Below are 16,986 nucleotides of genomic sequence, written 5' to 3' on the forward strand. Positions count from 1 at the left end.
CTCTTTTGTGCGATTCTTCTTCGTGGGCATGAAGCCTATCGTTGCATTTGGGGAATCTTGTTGTATAGCATCGAAGAAGAGTGAGATGTAGGAACAAGTGTCGATATAGACGCGATGAAATATATCCCTTGTTGTGTATATGTTCGATTCGCGCATTCCACGCCAGTCGGTGGCATGGTTGTACCGAAACTTTCTTGTCCTTCCCTACTTTGACAGTCATGATTTGTACATCGAGCGTCGTACATCGAAAAAGAGGGGGCATGTCCATTTAATCCAGCCTAGGGATATTTAGTGTTGTACGAGGGTTATGCGTCAGTGATCGTACATGGCCAAGCTTGGTGACGGTGTCGGCCGATATTGCTACAAGACTCCGCACAACCACAGCCTCGTCTTTACGGATATCACGGACACATCAGAAGATGCCTGGACAATCGAGCCGAACAAGCATCGGAGGTCGGGGGAATCATGAGGGAGCATGCTAGGTATCGTACAAGGCACCGGCTGCTGGGGGCCGACATCAGGTAGTCATCAACTAATTTCTCCGTATACTAACGCTCACTCAAACTTCAGAACAGTATAAAGTCCCTGTTAATGTTGACACCGATCCTCCATCATTTATCGAGCACTAGGTATCTTCTATCCCTTTCTTTATCACAATACGATGTTGTTGAATTTTGGCCTTCCAAATGCCTGGTTTGTTGTGACACTGCCGATCATCATTCTCTTAGGTTGGATCATTTACACAGTTACATTACATCCTCTGAGTAGGGTCCCGGGACCCTTTCTGGCCAGGATCTCGCGCCTCTGGTATCTGCGCAAGATTTGGACGGAAGACGTTGAGAAGTATGAGAGGGCTCTGCATGCTAAACACGGGCCCTTGATACGGATTGCACCGAATGAGGTGTCGTGTTCTGAGTGAGTAGTAACATGTCTTCATCCAGTTCCTCTATCAGAACGCGAAATTAATCCGCATGCAGTCCCGAAGCCTTCGCAAGAATTTACCGTTTTTCCAACGCGTTGGACAAGTCGGGTTTCTACGAGCCGTACAACACGACCGGATTCAGTGTTCATGGTGACATATTCTCCTGCAAGGATGACAAAAAGCACGGGCGGAGACGTAGAATCGTCAGCAGTATCTACTCGATGACGAATGTTGCAAAGTCTGAAGAATATGTCGACTCGTGTAGCAATCTCCTCGTGGATCGGCTAGGACAGTTTGCTAAGTCAGGAAAACCTTGTGATCTCGGTGAATGGTTGCATTGGTAATTTATTCCTACTGTTCGCTCGGTTAGAGTATCTTGACTAAGACTGGAACAGGTATACTTTTGACATTATTGGCGAATTGTTCTATGGCAGAGCCTTCGGCTTTCTAGATGAAGGAAAGGACCAGAATGATTGGATCAAGTCGCTAGACAAGATGATACCATTCGTGTGCTTGATGGGCGTTGCACCTCCAATCTTAAGGCCGCTGATTGGTATGGGTACCATGCTTACAGCTGCTGGCCAGGATATCAGGAATGGCGTGTAAGATGTACTGTACTTTTTCTTCCACTTATGCACACTGACACATCTTCACCAGAAAAAACATAGGCTCCTCTTCCGCACGCTTGATGAAAGAAGCTTACGCAACCCGTCATGAAGTGAATAGAACGGACATGGCCCAACAGGTTTTCGACATCTATGAAAAGAATGGCGAAAAGATGGACTTCACGTGGGGCGACGTCGAACAGGAATCCTACGGCGCACTCTTTGCAGGCAGCGATACAACTGCTATCGCATTCCGATCGCTCTTCTATCATTTGATGCATAGCCCAAACGTCTATGCTCGTCTCGAGAAAGAGATTGACGAGGCTTTCCAAGAAGGTCGTATGGATCTGCCGCCGACCTATAAGCAGGCAAGCCAGCTTCCTTATCTGTGTGCATGTATCAAGGAGGCGCTCAGGATTCATCCCGGAGCACAGCTCTCCCTACCACGAACCGTTCCACGCGGGGGCATGGAGCTCTGCGGACAATTCATACCCGGAGGCTATACTGTTGGAATCAACGCAGCAGTCATGCATTTTGATAGGCGAGTCTTCGGCCAAGATGCTGATATCTTCAATCCTGACCGCTGGATGGATCCAGTGCGCGCGAACCAGATGGACAAGTACATGATGTCATTTGGAGGTGGAACGAGAACCTGCATAGGGAAGAATATCGCACTGATCGAATTGCATAAGTTGTCGCCGCAATTGGTATGGAACTATCACTTCGAGTTCTACGATGCGGGACAGACGCAATGGCATACAAGAAACACCTTTTTTGCCAGACAGGAGGGTATGATTGTACGGGTAAAAGTTCGCAAGCATGATTAAAGTCCCATAGTTCATCCCTGCATTCTTCGTCCATATTTCAATAAAGGTAGCACTAGACTCATTATCACAAGTATTGTTTGAGTTGATTAAAGCAAGCAATGCGATTCTTCGATGGCTGATTGCAAGCATAGTGCTAGGAAAGGTAGCGCGATTTGTTCTCGTGGCTTACCATCATGCCATTGACCACGGCTGCAGTCTTTTATTACATGACGCAGCAATGCCGAATCCGAGGTCGACCCAACGATGTGCCCCACAGCAACTGCCGTGGACCCTGATCTGCGATGAAGTCATCGCAATAACATTTTGGAAATCACGACGCGTCTCTGACAAAGCAGCAACAAACCTCTCGATAAAAGCTGAAGTCTGATTCAGAGACTCACATATACAGTAATCATGGTGTTGGCTCTTACCAGCGCAACAGGCAAGCTGGGCGGTGCTGTGCTGAACGCCATCCTGGATAACAAGCTCATTGGTCCCAAGGAGCTTGTAGTATGCGTACGTTTTCCCTTTACCATCTTATCGTGTTCAATGCGAGTTTCATGTAGCTAACAAACACTACAGACGTCTAGTGACCCCAACTCGGACCGCTTCAGCTCCCTGCGCAGCCAATCCATCACCCTCCGCCAGGCCGACTTCGATAAGCCAGAATCTTTGACGCGCGCCTACGATGGCTGCACATCTCTCTTCCTCGTTTCTACTCCACGCATAGCTATGGACTACAACAATGCGCCGCTTTGGAAAGGACGAGAGGCGCACCACCGTGCTGCCATTGACGCTGCTATCCAAGTCGGCATACAGCATATATACTATACATCCCTTGGTTTTGCTAACCCCTCGAAAGCGAGTGTCATGCGCGCGCACATCCGGACAGAGGAGTATCTACACGGGTTGGAGAAAGAGGGAAAGTGCAAGGTCACTATCATCAGAGAGGGGCTCTATAATGAGAGTTGGCCGTTGTATTTTGGGTATTATTTTGGGCTGAAAGAAGAAACAAGGAAAGAGGTGGTTGTTGCGGGTGATGGAAAAATTAGCTGGACCAGCATTCCTGATATGGGATTCGGTACCGCGAAGATACTCGCAGCGCCGAGTGAGCAGTGGGCGGGCAAGACATTTTATCTCTCCCAGAAGAAGAGCTGGTCGCTGAAGGATATCGCAGATATTGTTAGCAGGGTGAGAGGTGACGAGATCAAGCTCAAGATCGTGGACAAGAAAGAGTATGAGGACTTTTATGTTAACAGTAAAGGTATGGAAAGACCCAGTGTGGAGTGGTGGTCAAGCTCATATGATGCGTTGAAAGACGGAGAATGTGAGATTGACGATCCAACATTGGAGAACCTGCTCAAGGAGGCTGGGAGGACACCTAAGCCGTTGGAAGAGACGATCGAGGAGATGCTGCGATAGAAGGAAGAGTCGGCTCACATATCTGGCTCCATATACAGACTAGTAGTAATCGAACTCTTCTACGACTATTGTCTGACTACGCTGACAAACATCATATGCTCACACTGCGCCTTCCCTTGCTCGATAACCACTCTTCATATTTGACCCATTGCAGTGTCTCCAAGTCACCGATCCAAAGATATTCCCGTGAATTACTTTGTCTTAGTCCAGGGATCTTCTGCAACCCCTTTGGTCTTTTGTTCAAGACGTTCCCCTGTAGTATGCTCCTTCTATCCAGGTTGACTTGCTTGTCGTTCGTGTTGATATTTCGAGAGGAACAGATCGACTATTCGGTGATCGCGATATCGCAGGAAGCAGTTGGTATTGACTTTGGTATCGTATGAGGAATATCCCAATTCTGCTAAAGCGTTGCAGTACCCAATCGAAACGTTGTTGTGACTAGAGGCATACGCTATACGCCCGAAAGTAGACATGATAATAGTATAGCGTGTAAAAACTCGCGGTCGTTGGTTGGATGCGAAAACGAGAGTGGCCAATTCGTGCTTTGGTGTCGCAGAAGAAAGCAGGGGATTTGTTGGATTTGTTGATGGTGTATGCTATAGGGCTCATAGTTCTCTATTTGTACCGGAGTTACAGTCGGGTTGTTCGATTTTCTGGTGATCTGGAAAGCTAGAAATTGGGATGGTAGTTGATAGAGAGAACAAGATGCTGAGAGTTGCTTTGAAAGAATTCTCTCAAGTGTAAATTCTGCGTATAAGGCGTAAGATTTGAACCATGGGTAGCATAACCATTCAATTGGTTGAGCCCACTAGAAACTATGGTCCAGTCATGGTAGAAGCTTGCAAAAAGCACATGTCCATAACGTAATCGCAGCTAGTACTGTGGTATATACTCATCACTCATATCTAATGTCTACTCGTACAAATATACATGCACCGTCGCTTCTCTTCCTCGGTTCCGTGTTCTTGCTAGTGATTCCTATATTCTCACTCGCGCGGCGCTCTCGTTTCTTTCAGCAACCATACCAAAGCCAAAGTCCTTTCTCCGCTTGTTACCCTTGCGATCACCGTACTGCTCGTCAAACTTTTTGATTGCGCTCAGACTGCTCATGTCTTCGCTAATACTAGCACTGATCTCCTGAAGCGCCTTGTCAAAGTGTCGTGGATGGAGGGTACGCTTTTCGGGGAAAGTGTAGTTTTGACCGCGCACGAGATGTGGCACTTTCGGCGGCGAGGAAGGCTGTTCGGGCGATGTAGAGGTTGTGGAGGTCGTGGATGATTCTGATGTAGGCTCAGGCTCTGCGGTAGACTTGGCTGCGGCAATAGCAGCTTGTTCGTTCTCTTCTTTGACACAAGCGAGAGCTGCAGATACAGCAATGTTTTTGAGATCACTCCCACTGTAGAAAGGCGTACGTTTGGCGAGATCTGCTAGATCAACAGAGTCGTCCAGCTGTTCGCCCTTGAGATGTATGCGCAAAATCTCCTTCCGGTCGGCCTGAGTGGGTAGATCGACCAATAATCGTCTTGGTAATCGGCGAATAACAGCATCATCCAGGTCGAAAGGTCGGTTCGTAGCTACCATGACGAAGACGGAAAGGTCATTGAGGCCGTCCCATTCCTTCAAAAATTGGTTGAGTATGTCGCGATGTGACGTTCGTTCCCGCATGGCGTCTCGGGATGCAAAAACGGCATCTGCTTCGTCGAGAAATACGATGCATGGTGACAGTTTTCGTGCTAACGAGAAAATTGCTGCTACGTTCTTCTCGCCTTCGCCCACATACTTATCCATAATTTGGCTTCCAGAAACTTCGAGCACGGTACTGCCACTCTCCTTCGCGACAGCCTTGGCAAGAAGCGTTTTTCCTGTGCCTGGAGGCCCATACAGTAGTGCACCGGATATCTTCTCCGTCGCCAGGATACCATAGCTGAAGGCTTCGGGACGTAATAGTGATAAAGAGGTGATGGTTCGTATCGAATCGACCGTTTCCGTAGGAACGTGAACTTGATCGAATGTCGTTTTGATCTGATCCGGGTCCGCAATACCGGGCATTAACCGCTTTTCATGTTTGTTGGCTGTAGAAGCTATGCGCTGTAGATTCTGTTGACGTTTTATGCTTTTCTCATCGGGGCGTTTTCTGCTTAGGTCTGCTTGAAACTCTCCATCTAGATTGCTGAAAGCATTCTTGGAGCGCTTCGGGGCCTGTAAAGTTTTATCAAAATAGGCGTATTTGACGGTATCGCTCGCTTTTAGCAAGCCCATTGCAAGAGCAACATGTGCCCAGCTGAGTTGCGCTGGTGCATCTGCAGAGACTTCAGCCACACTTGCTGGGCTCGTGATGAGCAGGCCAAGAGTTGTCAACGCTACCCTGTGTACCTCATCGTATGTCAGTACGTGGTTGAAGTGTGACTCGGAGAATATGGGAGCCCATTCACTGAAGCGTGATGGACTTTGCTCAAGGTCCGATATCGTGGCAGCCGCAGATGGATCTAATGAGCGAAGCATGTCTTGGATGTGGTACAGGTTGATGCGTCGGAGTTTACTCTTCTCTGCTGGTGAGACATCAGCAGAAGACGCAGAGCCACCCCCTAATGATGCAATGGCTTCATCAAAGTTTGGTGTGTTGCTGCCGCCAGACTCAGATGCAATTACAATGGTCCTGAAGAACGTGCTCTCGCCTTCAGTCTGGAGAGCGCGAACCCCACTAAGGCTTGTTAGCTCGGCCATATCAAAGGTTTAAGAACCCCTTACCTGTGTGATAGTTCATACGTGAGATCGCGTGAACATGTGCTTCCTACAATCATGATACTTTCTCCAGCATTACGCCGCTTGCGGACAAGCTCCTCCAGCTTCTGGATGATGCGGCCGCCATAGTGCGTAGCGTTGAGTTGTTTAAAGTCCTTGATATAGATAATTTTAGAAGTGGCAGGGATATTGAGAGTGTTCGACGCTGAGCCAATTTTGACAGCCATGTTGATATCCGACCTTGCCGCAGCTGGTAAGGTAGAGTTGAGTTCAAGCTCAGCACCTTCTTGGGTTAGGGAGTAGTCAAAAAATGCTGGGGTCTTGGCAGGTATTTGTGATTCATCAGAGGAGTGAAGCGGAAAGCCGCCATCACCAACGATACCACGACTTTGCTTCACGTCGCTCGAATCGATCAGCGCATCCAAGAGAGTAGCTAATTTCAAATCCTCAAGTTGTACGTCTGTAGGATTCTGGCTACGCCCAGATTCGTCGGTCAACGTATCAGTGGTTGACCCGAATTGACCTTCTGGAATTCGAAAACCCTTCAAGTTCTGGGTCATAGCGCGCAGGGCAGGTGTGAGAGCGATGATGGAAAGGGGCATAGCACGAGGGCGCATTGAAGTCGGATCAGACTGATCTGTAGACGAAGACTGCGTCCAATCGGCCTCATCTTCGGGGAAAGAGTCCTCTATGTCCCTCACGAGATTGCTCAGCTCCGAGTTCATTCGGTATGTTTCGTAGCCCAGCGAGCGAACTGAACGTGATGATGGTTCAGCTCCTTCACCAAGGTAATCGCCAGCTAAGTGAGCGAGATCTTGAGCACTCAGGACGATGACGTCGGATCCCATTTCAAAAGCAGTAGATGTTACGCACTCATCTATCGAGGCCTCGTGCTCGGCTGTAGGCGAATGGAGTATGAGGTTCGTCTTTGCAGCAGGGAACGAGTCGCTAGCTGCTGGCTGCAACGAGCAAAGAGAAGCAGCGATAGTGGCGCGAATCTCAGCGATGACCAAGGACGATAGACGTCTGGAGCTACCCATCTGCCGGGTCCTGGCGATCTCCCGTTTCCTAGCAGCCATGCCTAACTTGGCACTCTGTTTCCTCATTGCTTCAATCTTCTTGCGCGGATCCATCTCGGTATCGTTGTTTAGCTTGCTTAGCTTAGACCAAGCTTCTGTGAAAGCACTGTCTTCTGTGATTGTGGCTATGGGCACCTCACCAGGTCGTCCTGCTTCGGTGCTGGCAACTGCCTCGTCGTTCCGTAATTGCGACAAGTGGGTTTCGGTGTGGTCAGCTGGGGCAATCCTCTCTTCAAGATACTTGTCGACCTTGAGCTTTTCGTGGTCGTCCAGACGCCTGCTCCACAGGCCACGCACCAGTCGCGAGAGGATCTGGGCAGCGTCTGAGTCGCGTCGAGCGGGGATGGTGCACGCGGCGTGCTCTCCGGACTCGGCATGAGTGACTGCCACAGACAGAACCGTGGGCGGTTTGGGTATCTGTGGATCTCTGGACAGGTCTTCGCGACGTATTACCCTCTGCTTCAGGAACCAGTCTGGTATGTATACAGGCGGCAGGCCTTGCGTCTTCTTCCCCCGCTGTTGGCGCCGCAAGGCAGCCGAGTACCTGCGTGAGGATTCGCGTGAGCGCTGGAGTTTCTGGGCGAGAAGCTCGGGGTCGTCTGGCGCTACTGCGCTGTCTGCTGGTTCCTCGCCTGCTGCCGCCTGGTCTCGGTCCGTCTTGTTGACGTCATCTTGGTCGGCGGGCGTGCTGTTGGGAGCGGGCGGCGGATCCGAGGCTTGTGCGAGGGTGCGGGTGGTATGGAATGGTCGTGGTCGTGGTGTGGATGGGTAGCGGCGACCGCGGATAAAGCGCGCTGGAGGTCGTTTCGTAGACACTCGCAGTGCGCATCGAATCGCGTACATGCGGACGTCGAAAGCACTCCCAGGAATTGGGGAGGGAGGGAGCCTACAGGGGTCGTTGTAGGCTGTGGTGGGCTTGGGACGATGCGCTGGGCATGTTGGCGATAAACTATCGTCAACTTTCTTCCATATTCCCTAAACAAGGGTCCACGGCCAAGCACACGCCGGCTATTCCCGCCCTGCGAGTCTATCTCTACCACAACCCATTGCAATAGACGAGCCTGGCAACTGCCATACTAGTCTCGTCGTACAGACATCGATACTACGTTAAGCTTGCCTGGGTGTAGCTACACTGTATACCACCTTCACGCATAGATTAGCAGCCAATGACGTAGCCGATGCAACTCACATGTGCACGGAGAGCAACATCTAGGAAGAGGCAATGAGCCTCAAATTCAGCACCAAGCAGCGCTGTGACGTCTCATTGGCGCGTCACTCAGCATTCTGTAGAATTTGGTTGCTACCATGGAATATGTGGGTCAGTACTGCAGGCTATCCAATGCAGTGTATATGGTCTCCTCACGAACCCTGGGATGATCTGACCTAGGACTTGACTCCGTCTCAGCTCGCCAACCGAATCTCTCAAGGCTTGGAGTTGTCTACACAGGCTGTAGCTGGTAGATTTTGGAAAGGCCGAGTTTGCCATAGGTGGACAGACAGTACCATGGATCGATAGCAGACGGAGAATTCAACATTGAACAGAACCCTAATCTACACATTGCTGCCTATAGGACATCGACGATGAACAAAAACAACGGAAAGAGAAGCTTAGCGTACAACTCATAATCGGTGACATGATACGCATCCTCGCCCCTCCCTCCACCATTCAGAATCCTATTACTGCAATAGAAGATGAGCGTCCACAACTCCGAACAAGCCAGTAAGCTTTACCAAATCCACTGCTTTCATGAACATGGACTGAAATCGATGATAGTTGGCCAAGCCAAGTCCTCGGTCGACGAGAAGTCGCACACCAGAATGTCAATTTCATCCACCGAAATCAAGTCCGAGAATAACGGTGATCTTGTAACCCGGCCACAGCAATGCAGGATACTTGCTTCAACATGCCTCATGGCTTTTACGATAATAGGCCTCAACCAGTCTTTCGGTGTTTTTCAGGCACACTACGGACGGAAAGCCTCTGCCCTAGAGGGTGTCCTTCTTCATGGCGAGCTGTCACAACGCCCGTTGATCTCTGCCGTTGGCTCATTAGGAAATGGTGGGCTCGTCGCCGCCTTTGGGCTGTTTTACTATCCACACCTACCTAGGTTGGGAGGTCACGTCAAATATTTGTGTGGACTAGGCACTGCCTTCATCACGATTGGCTTCGCGGCTGCTGCAGGAAGCCATAATGTAAGTAAAGTTCTCCAAGTCCCAGCGCCACAACTGCTTACAATGATACAGCTGGCAACGCTTGTCGCCTGCCAAGGATTCCTGGTTGGTATAGGAGCTGGCATCCTTAATTACGTTCTTGCGCCTATTTTACCCGAGTATTTCCCACAACGGAGCGGACTTGCACAGGGTGCCATGTTCACTTGTGGCGGTCTAGGGGGTATGGTATGGGTGTTTGCATTAACGGCATTACTCGAGTGCATTGGAATCCGGTGGACGTTGGGGCTCCTCTCTATATTGAGCTTTGCAATCCTGTCCATCTCAAGTGCGCTCGCCCTTCCGCCGCGAAAATTCGAAAGGCGGTCTACGGAGATTGTCAGTTGGAAGGTCTTCCGAGATCCTCTTTTTGCTTCTCTCGCAATCGTGAACTTGATCATGGCGTTGACGCTGGCCATCCCTACGGCATTCGGATCTGAGTTTGCCCAGTCTATAGGGGCCAGCATCACCCACGGATCATATCTCTTGGCCATCAACTCGGGGATTGGAATTCCGGGAAGAATATGTACCGGCTGGCTCTCAGACAAGATTGGTCATTTGAATATGCTCATAGTTGCAACCGCCGTATACGCCATTGCAACCTGGGCGCTGTTCTTGTCATCCGCAATAACCAGCGATCTGGGACCATACGTTGGTATGACTGTTTGCTATGGCCTGAGCAGCGGCGTCTTCAACACAGTCATGAACTCTGCGCAGAAGATGCTGTTTGGGGCCGAAATGTACTATCCCAAAAGCGGCGCGACCATTACCATACGCGGGATCGGCTTCGTTATTGGCACACCTATTGCCGGTGGATTGGTGTCCAGGATCGCTGGTGAAGACTTGGTGGGGAGAGACTTTTTAAAACTTATCGTTTATACTGGCGCGTTGTTGACGCTTTCGCTGTTATGCCTTCTGAATGTTCGAAGGTTGGATGCGCAGAGAAATGGGTGGAAGCTAGTCCGCTGATCTGAGAGTTGGAGTACTGGGTGCTACTTGGGGGACAAATCGCTACCTACGTCTGCGTTGAAAAGTCTGTTCCAGTTGCCTGATAAGGTCAGCTCGTGCTTGTTCGTACTGTCTTGCTCTTGCCATGATGGAGTAGATTAGAATTTGATGTTCGAAAAGACAGGTACATGTGCTTTCCCCACTTTATCTCCCTTCAACTCCCACGTCCCACGTCCCACTCCACTCCGCCGCGGGCATGTGGACACCAGGGACCCGGATATCCACAACTTCTTCTGTTGCTACGCAGCATTGATCCGGACCAGGAATATGGATACGTGTGCTCTGCCACGTCGCAACACTCGGTGCAGATACTGATCCGGCGCGTATACATGCTAGCCAGGAGATGCATGTGTGGATCGCACCACAGGCGGACACTTGCATCGAGGCGGGTGCCCTGCATGTCGGCATCTCTTGCGATGCTGTCAAAATGTAGAAATGGTAACGGCGACAAGAGAGCCTTGGGGAAATTGGTGTGGCTGGTGCTGAGTGACGAGAATGTGACGGATGCATGGTGATAGGGTTTAGCGAGTTAGCGAGCTCTTTTACTCCGCCTGTTCCTGGCGCTGTAGATCGTCGCTTCCTTGCGTGTCGTGACCGCCCAAACAAATGCCCCGTTGAGCCAATTCACCCTCAGATGCGCGTCGCCCGTCTGATGCACGACCGCTCAAGCTGCAGGCCCTTTGCTCTTTCACCCTCACCACTCAGGGACACGTAGTCCCCCGCTCAATCGCTCTCTCACGTTCTTTTTGGATAGCTGCCGGGCCACTCCCCCGTAGTCGCAGTAGTTGCGTGCCAAAGATTCCCTCACCAACCACGCGATATTCCTTTCACCCCGTCCCATCGTGCAGGCGCGCCTAGTGCCATGACGTCTTTCTGAGATGTCTGCTAGCCATCGCAAACCTCCTCTACCACTGACCTGGAGGCCGCGATGTCGCTTACGCCCTCCAATCCCCGGATGATGAGCCCAGCCATCGGCTCCGGCATCAAGCTCAATCCCTCTCCATCCCCATTCTTCAAGACCACCCCGCGCTCGCCCGTCAAGGCTGGACGTGCCGAAGCCAGTCTTGCATTGCGCCAAGTCATTGGGACCACGACAAACTCGGCCAATGCCTTCGACAGCCTGCCGTCGGGGAGCAGCTTTGGTTACACGGCGGGTGCTGCCGCTGTCATTGCGTGCATAGACGCCCAAGGGCAGGTCACGCAGCGTTTCTACCGCGCACGACCTACTACGAATCCCATCAATCCCTCGGCATCCATATACGGCGGGCCCTCGACGCCCACTCAGAACGAGAGCCGCAACCGCACTGCCGTCTCCCTGCGCGACGCTGGCTTCGGAGGCTCCCCTCTCCCGTCCCCTAGTGCCCACGACTGGGCAGATTCTCCGAGCAACAGAGCCTGGGGTACCAAAGACAAGATCAAGGCCGCAACCTGTGTCAGCTTCAGCCCTGATGGCAAATTCTTCGCTGTCGGAGAGGTGAGACACACATTCAGTTCACGCTATATGATTCTAACACAATCTAGACGGGTTACAAACCGCGCGTACTCATCTTCTCTGCCTCGTCAGATGCCGCCTCAGACACCCCACTCACATCCCTCTCGGACCACACTTTCGGCGTCAACTGCGTAGCCTTCAGTCCCGATTCTCGCTTCCTTGCTAGCTTGGGCTCCGCCAACGATGGCTTTTTGTACATATGGCACATCAACTCCCGCACCGGAGCTGCTACGCTACATGCTAGCAACAAATGTGTCAGCCATATCAACCGAATGGCGTGGATGGGAAACAAGCTGGTGACTGTCGGTGTCCGACATGTCAAAGTCTGGAAGGTAGACGACCTCAATGCGACAATGCGCATCTCCAAGGCGCGTCAAAGCGATGTCTCGTTTCTCTCCGGCTCCACACACAAAACGCTACCAGGAAGGAATTGCATTCTAGAGAGCTTGAAAGAGTCGACATTCACAAGTGTGGTCGCCATAGCCCGAAACAAGGCCGTCGTAGCTTCTGACAAGGGGGATATATGTCTTATTGACGATACCGAATCCAATCATCGCTTCTCGAGATTGGTTGACGCCGGCTTTGCTGTAAGCTCTTTAGCTGTCGATGTTAAAGGGCGACTCCACGTTGCTGGTAGTCAAGGAGCACTCAAGACTTTCAACATAGAGGAGATGATTGGAAGGCTAACTCCTCCGCCCTCACCTCCACCGCGCGTTGAATCTCCCTCCACCTCGGTTACGGAATGCAATCAAATCGGCGTGATAGCCTGTCTGAAAGACTATCTCATCACTGTTGACACTCATCGAGCCATCCGATTGTCACAACTGTGTTCCGACGATGATGAAGGCGCTGTGGGTAATGTCGTTCACACCTTACCTGCACATGGAAACGCTGTACTAGGAGTACATGCTGATCTCGCGCAACCGAACGTGTTCGAGGCTTCGTACTACACATGGGCTGCTGACGGTACGGTTATCTTCTGGAGTCAAGGGACGTTCAAGGGCTTGCTTCAAGTACAGCTTGAGCAGCTGGACGAACCTGATGCCGTCCTTAACGAGCTAAGGACAGTCCGTGCCTCCACTGATGGAGCTTTCCTCGTTGCTGGTGACAAATATGGTGTTCTACGTTTCATCGATTGCAACACTAAAACCTGCACGTTAGAGTTCAAGGCACATGCCAGCGAAATCACCAGCATTGCCATACATGAGGAGTCGGATATGACCCTCGTCGCGTGTGCCAGCCGAGATCGTACCGTTCAAGTGTTCACACGTTTAGAAGAAACCTGGGATCTACTGCAAACTCTGGACGAGCACGTAGGAGCAGTGAATGGAGTGTCTTTCTCTCGAAATGGCACGCGTCTAGTGTCGTCCTCAAGCGATCGAAGTCTGGTGGTCCGCGAACTTTTGTCTATCGAAGACGATCGTGGTACAACCCGAGCTTTTGTGATGTCACGAGCTATCATGTTAAAAGCGACGCCGGTGTCATCGGCCTGGGACATCGATCAGGACGATGCTCTTCTAGTCTCGACTATCGATCGCCAGGTACACAAATTCGACATTCGAACAGGTCAATTACTCAGCAACTTCCGTGCATGCGACACTGATGGTGGAGATGCAGTCGTTCTGTCTTCCTTGGTCCACATACCACGCAACTGGGGTGCCCCTCTAATTGCGGGTGTGTCAAGCACTGATAAATCGATACGCGTCTACGATGAAAGCGGCTCCCTGGTCGCTCGCGATTGGGGCCATACGGAGGGCGTTTCCGATATCGCGCTTGTAGAGACGCCTGAGCACGTAAGTGAAGAAACGAGCGAGAAGTCGCTAGTCACAGTTGCTGTGGATGGAACCATATTTGCATGGGCTCTGGCTTTGCAGCCTAATCGTCACGACGTATCGAAGTCTATGGATTTGCTCGCCCCAAACACGCCTTCCAACCAGGATTTACTGTCTAGCAAGCCACCATTACGACGCGTCCTCTCGCAATCTGAAATGGCCCGTCTCCAACGCTCACCTGTAGAAGAAACACCACCGCCCAGCGGTAACAAATCACCAAAGTTGCGGAAAAAGGTATCCAAATTCTCCTTGGCCCCAACGCCGAAACTCGAACCATCTCCTATGACCAGTAGTTCACGCGAAGGCCGGATAACAGCATGGCAAGGACAAGGCACAGGGCGCAAAAACAAGAACCGCTCTCCATCGCCACCTAGTCCCAGAAACCCGCAGCTTGGTAAACGTCGTGCATCAATAGATGCTAGAAACCGCACGAAGGCCCCTGTGAACGAATTTGGCAGCTTAGGAGCGTCGACAGAGAGCCTATGTAGAACGCTTCGAGCCTACAGGAAACGTCTAGCAAACACCAGCGATACTATGAGCCCGGAACTCGCAAAAGAGGTCGAGAGGGAGCTTGCCGCTACTGCCAGGGCGATTGGAGACAAGGTGAAAACCAAGGCCTTTGAGGAGACGATCATGGTCAAGCTACTGGATCAGTATTCAGAACGATTGGTAAACATGCTCGATGAGAAAATCGCAGCTAGCGTTGCACAACGGGTACGCGAGAGCAGCGTTGGTAACTTCTCGGATGGGGCAGATTCACCTGTTGTTGCCCAACACCCATCAAGGAGTAGAGCGGGCAGTGAGGACATAGGGAATCGTCGTACAGATGATTCTGAATCAGGTACCGAGATCCTGGTCTTAGAGACCACTGAGAAGTTGACGATGGAATGAAGGTGTTAGGGTAGGAAGGTGGGCATGGGGGCGCAACTCGGTACGACTTGGGTATCCCGGATCAATTTCTACAGGTGATGTGGCTAAACTGGCGTTCAATGCATTGCATATTCAGAGCAAACGGCGTTTATGATAAGAAAGCTCGTGGCTGAGCATGACATGGCGCATGACGGAGGGTGGCCAGTTGGCCACCTAACAATATTACTGTAGCATAAGACGTAATCGTAGTCCTTAGTATCACTTTTTGCTCACTTGCTCGTGTAATCTGGTGCGACTATACACCTCGGTATTGCGCCTCTGTTGTGTATCGTGATGTGGTCGTGATCTTCACCAACTCCTTACAGAAACGCAGAACCTGGGTATGATGGAAAGGTTAGCGTGGCACAACTCGGCGGACCTGGCTTATCTGGTCTACATTCTCTACCTGTTCCCCTTTTTGTCGGGAGTGCGCCATCTGAAGAACGATTTCTCCGGCGTGTACAAACGGATAGATCAAGAACGTGCAGCGTATCATAGCCCGTGATGTGACATCATACCCGACGAAGCATGAGGCAACAGGTGGTGAGTGGCGAACACTACAGTGTAGCCGGATGAGGACGCTTGGTACACTCATAACATATGAAGCATCTAATTATTCTTCCACGAAACGGTTTTTAAGTCACATCGACAGTTTAACGCACATCATGTCACCTCCTGGTACTTCTCTATCCGCCACTTCGCGCCCATCGACCCCCTCGAGACCAGCGCGTCTAAATGACTACTTAGTCCTATCGCATCCAGCCTGTACACAAAAGGCATGTGTCATCAAACCGATGTCAATACAAGTCGAAGACGGGCCTGATGGCTCTGTACCAGGGATCCTCCACCTACCATCCACATTATCAGCCAAATCAGCATCCAAGACAGCGGCTATACTCCTTTCTGGCGCAGGAAGCGGTGTTGTAGGACCATCGGCGATCTATCTTTCTCTAGCAGATAAGCTAGCCTCGCTCAAGCAAGCCGTGCCGGCATTGCGACTCGACTATAGATATCCAGCACGCAACAAGTATTGTGTGAGAGACGTCCTAGCAGCTATGAAACAATTAGAAGAGTCTTACCAGATCGAGCGCTTTGTGCTGGTAGGTTGGTCTTTTGGTGGCGCTTCTGTGTTTACTATTGGTGGCCAAGATAAAAGAGTGGTCGGGTGTGCGACCGTCGCTAGTCAAACAGCAGAGACGAAGGGTATACGCTCACTTGCGCCGAAACCACTTCTACTCCTTCACGGTACGGGTGATCGAACGCTGAGTCCTTCGTGCTCGGAAAGACTATATAGTATGTATGGTACGGAAGGTGATAAAGAATTAAAGCTTTTTGATCGAGATGATCATGCATTAACAAGAAATTCTCTTGAGGCGGAGCAGCTCATTGGTGGGTTTGTGCTTCGTTGTGCTGGGTTGGATCCGCGGACCGATGAAGACGGTTTGGCAGAGAAGCTGGTGGGTGATGAAGAGAAGGTTGAGTTGATGGAGAAGGGGGGCGACTTACGGCGAAACGAGATCGTGGAATAAATATAGGCGAGATTGCGGAACGGATGGTGCCTAATTTACTCCTGAATAGGTGATTCGTATCTGGAGGTCGGCAATAAACTATTGAGGTCAAAATAGATCAGGTTTACCACACGACTGCACAGCAACAAAGCGGACCCCTTAGTAGGGACCGAAAGAATGCGAAACCAACACCGCTGGATAAGCAGCTGCGTTCCTCTGCACGCAAAGACGACTGCACCGCAATAAAAGTTGGTTTTCGTGCTTAGCCGGAACGCCGATAACCCCGGTCCCATAGCAGCGTCAGGCGTCTAGCAGGTGCACGATACCATGAGGAACATCAGGGCTCTTTGTTAGCCGGCTGGGTGATTGTACAACTCTAGTGAATCAAAATACTGACAGCGCTTTGGAAGGAGGATCAAATTGTTTATTCATAAGAAGGGTGCGATCTTGCAC

General features: G+C 50.9%; 4 protein-coding genes across 4 annotated transcripts; 3 read left to right on the plus strand and 1 right to left on the minus strand.

The window, feature by feature from the left end:
* Nucleotides 1-661: 661 nt before the first annotated feature.
* On the plus strand, nt 662-3,755 carry AA0111_g3613 (Cytochrome P450 momooxygenase; the record flags this gene model as incomplete). Its single annotated transcript, XM_028649519.1, has 6 exons — nt 662-915; nt 978-1,262; nt 1,318-1,524; nt 1,580-2,316; nt 2,743-2,849; nt 2,916-3,755. 6 exons carry the CDS (start codon nt 662-664, stop codon nt 3,753-3,755), a joined length of 2,430 nt encoding a protein of 809 aa, XP_028508815.1.
* A 978-nt stretch (nt 3,756-4,733) lies between these two features.
* AA0111_g3614 (hypothetical protein) lies at nt 4,734-8,419 on the minus strand (the record flags this gene model as incomplete). Its single annotated transcript, XM_028649520.1, has 2 exons — nt 4,734-6,456; nt 6,504-8,419. 2 exons carry the CDS (start codon nt 8,417-8,419, stop codon nt 4,734-4,736), a joined length of 3,639 nt encoding a protein of 1,212 aa, XP_028508819.1.
* An 849-nt stretch (nt 8,420-9,268) lies between these two features.
* Nucleotides 9,269-10,753, plus strand: AA0111_g3615 (hypothetical protein; the record flags this gene model as incomplete). The annotated part of the gene is made up of 3 exons (XM_028649521.1): nt 9,269-9,296; nt 9,351-9,769; nt 9,821-10,753. The coding sequence occupies 3 exons, from the start codon at nt 9,269-9,271 to the stop codon at nt 10,751-10,753; spliced, it is 1,380 nt and encodes a 459-aa protein (XP_028508921.1).
* A 967-nt stretch (nt 10,754-11,720) lies between these two features.
* Nucleotides 11,721-15,007, plus strand: AA0111_g3616 (hypothetical protein; the record flags this gene model as incomplete). The annotated part of the gene is made up of 2 exons (XM_028649522.1): nt 11,721-12,266; nt 12,314-15,007. 2 exons carry the CDS (start codon nt 11,721-11,723, stop codon nt 15,005-15,007), a joined length of 3,240 nt encoding a protein of 1,079 aa, XP_028508817.1.
* Nucleotides 15,008-16,986: the final 1,979 nt, after the last annotated feature.

Source organism: Alternaria arborescens (assembly GCF_004154835.1).
Source record: "Alternaria arborescens strain FERA 675 chromosome Unknown contig_6, whole genome shotgun sequence".
Classification (NCBI taxonomy): Eukaryota; Fungi; Ascomycota; class Dothideomycetes; order Pleosporales; family Pleosporaceae; genus Alternaria; species Alternaria arborescens.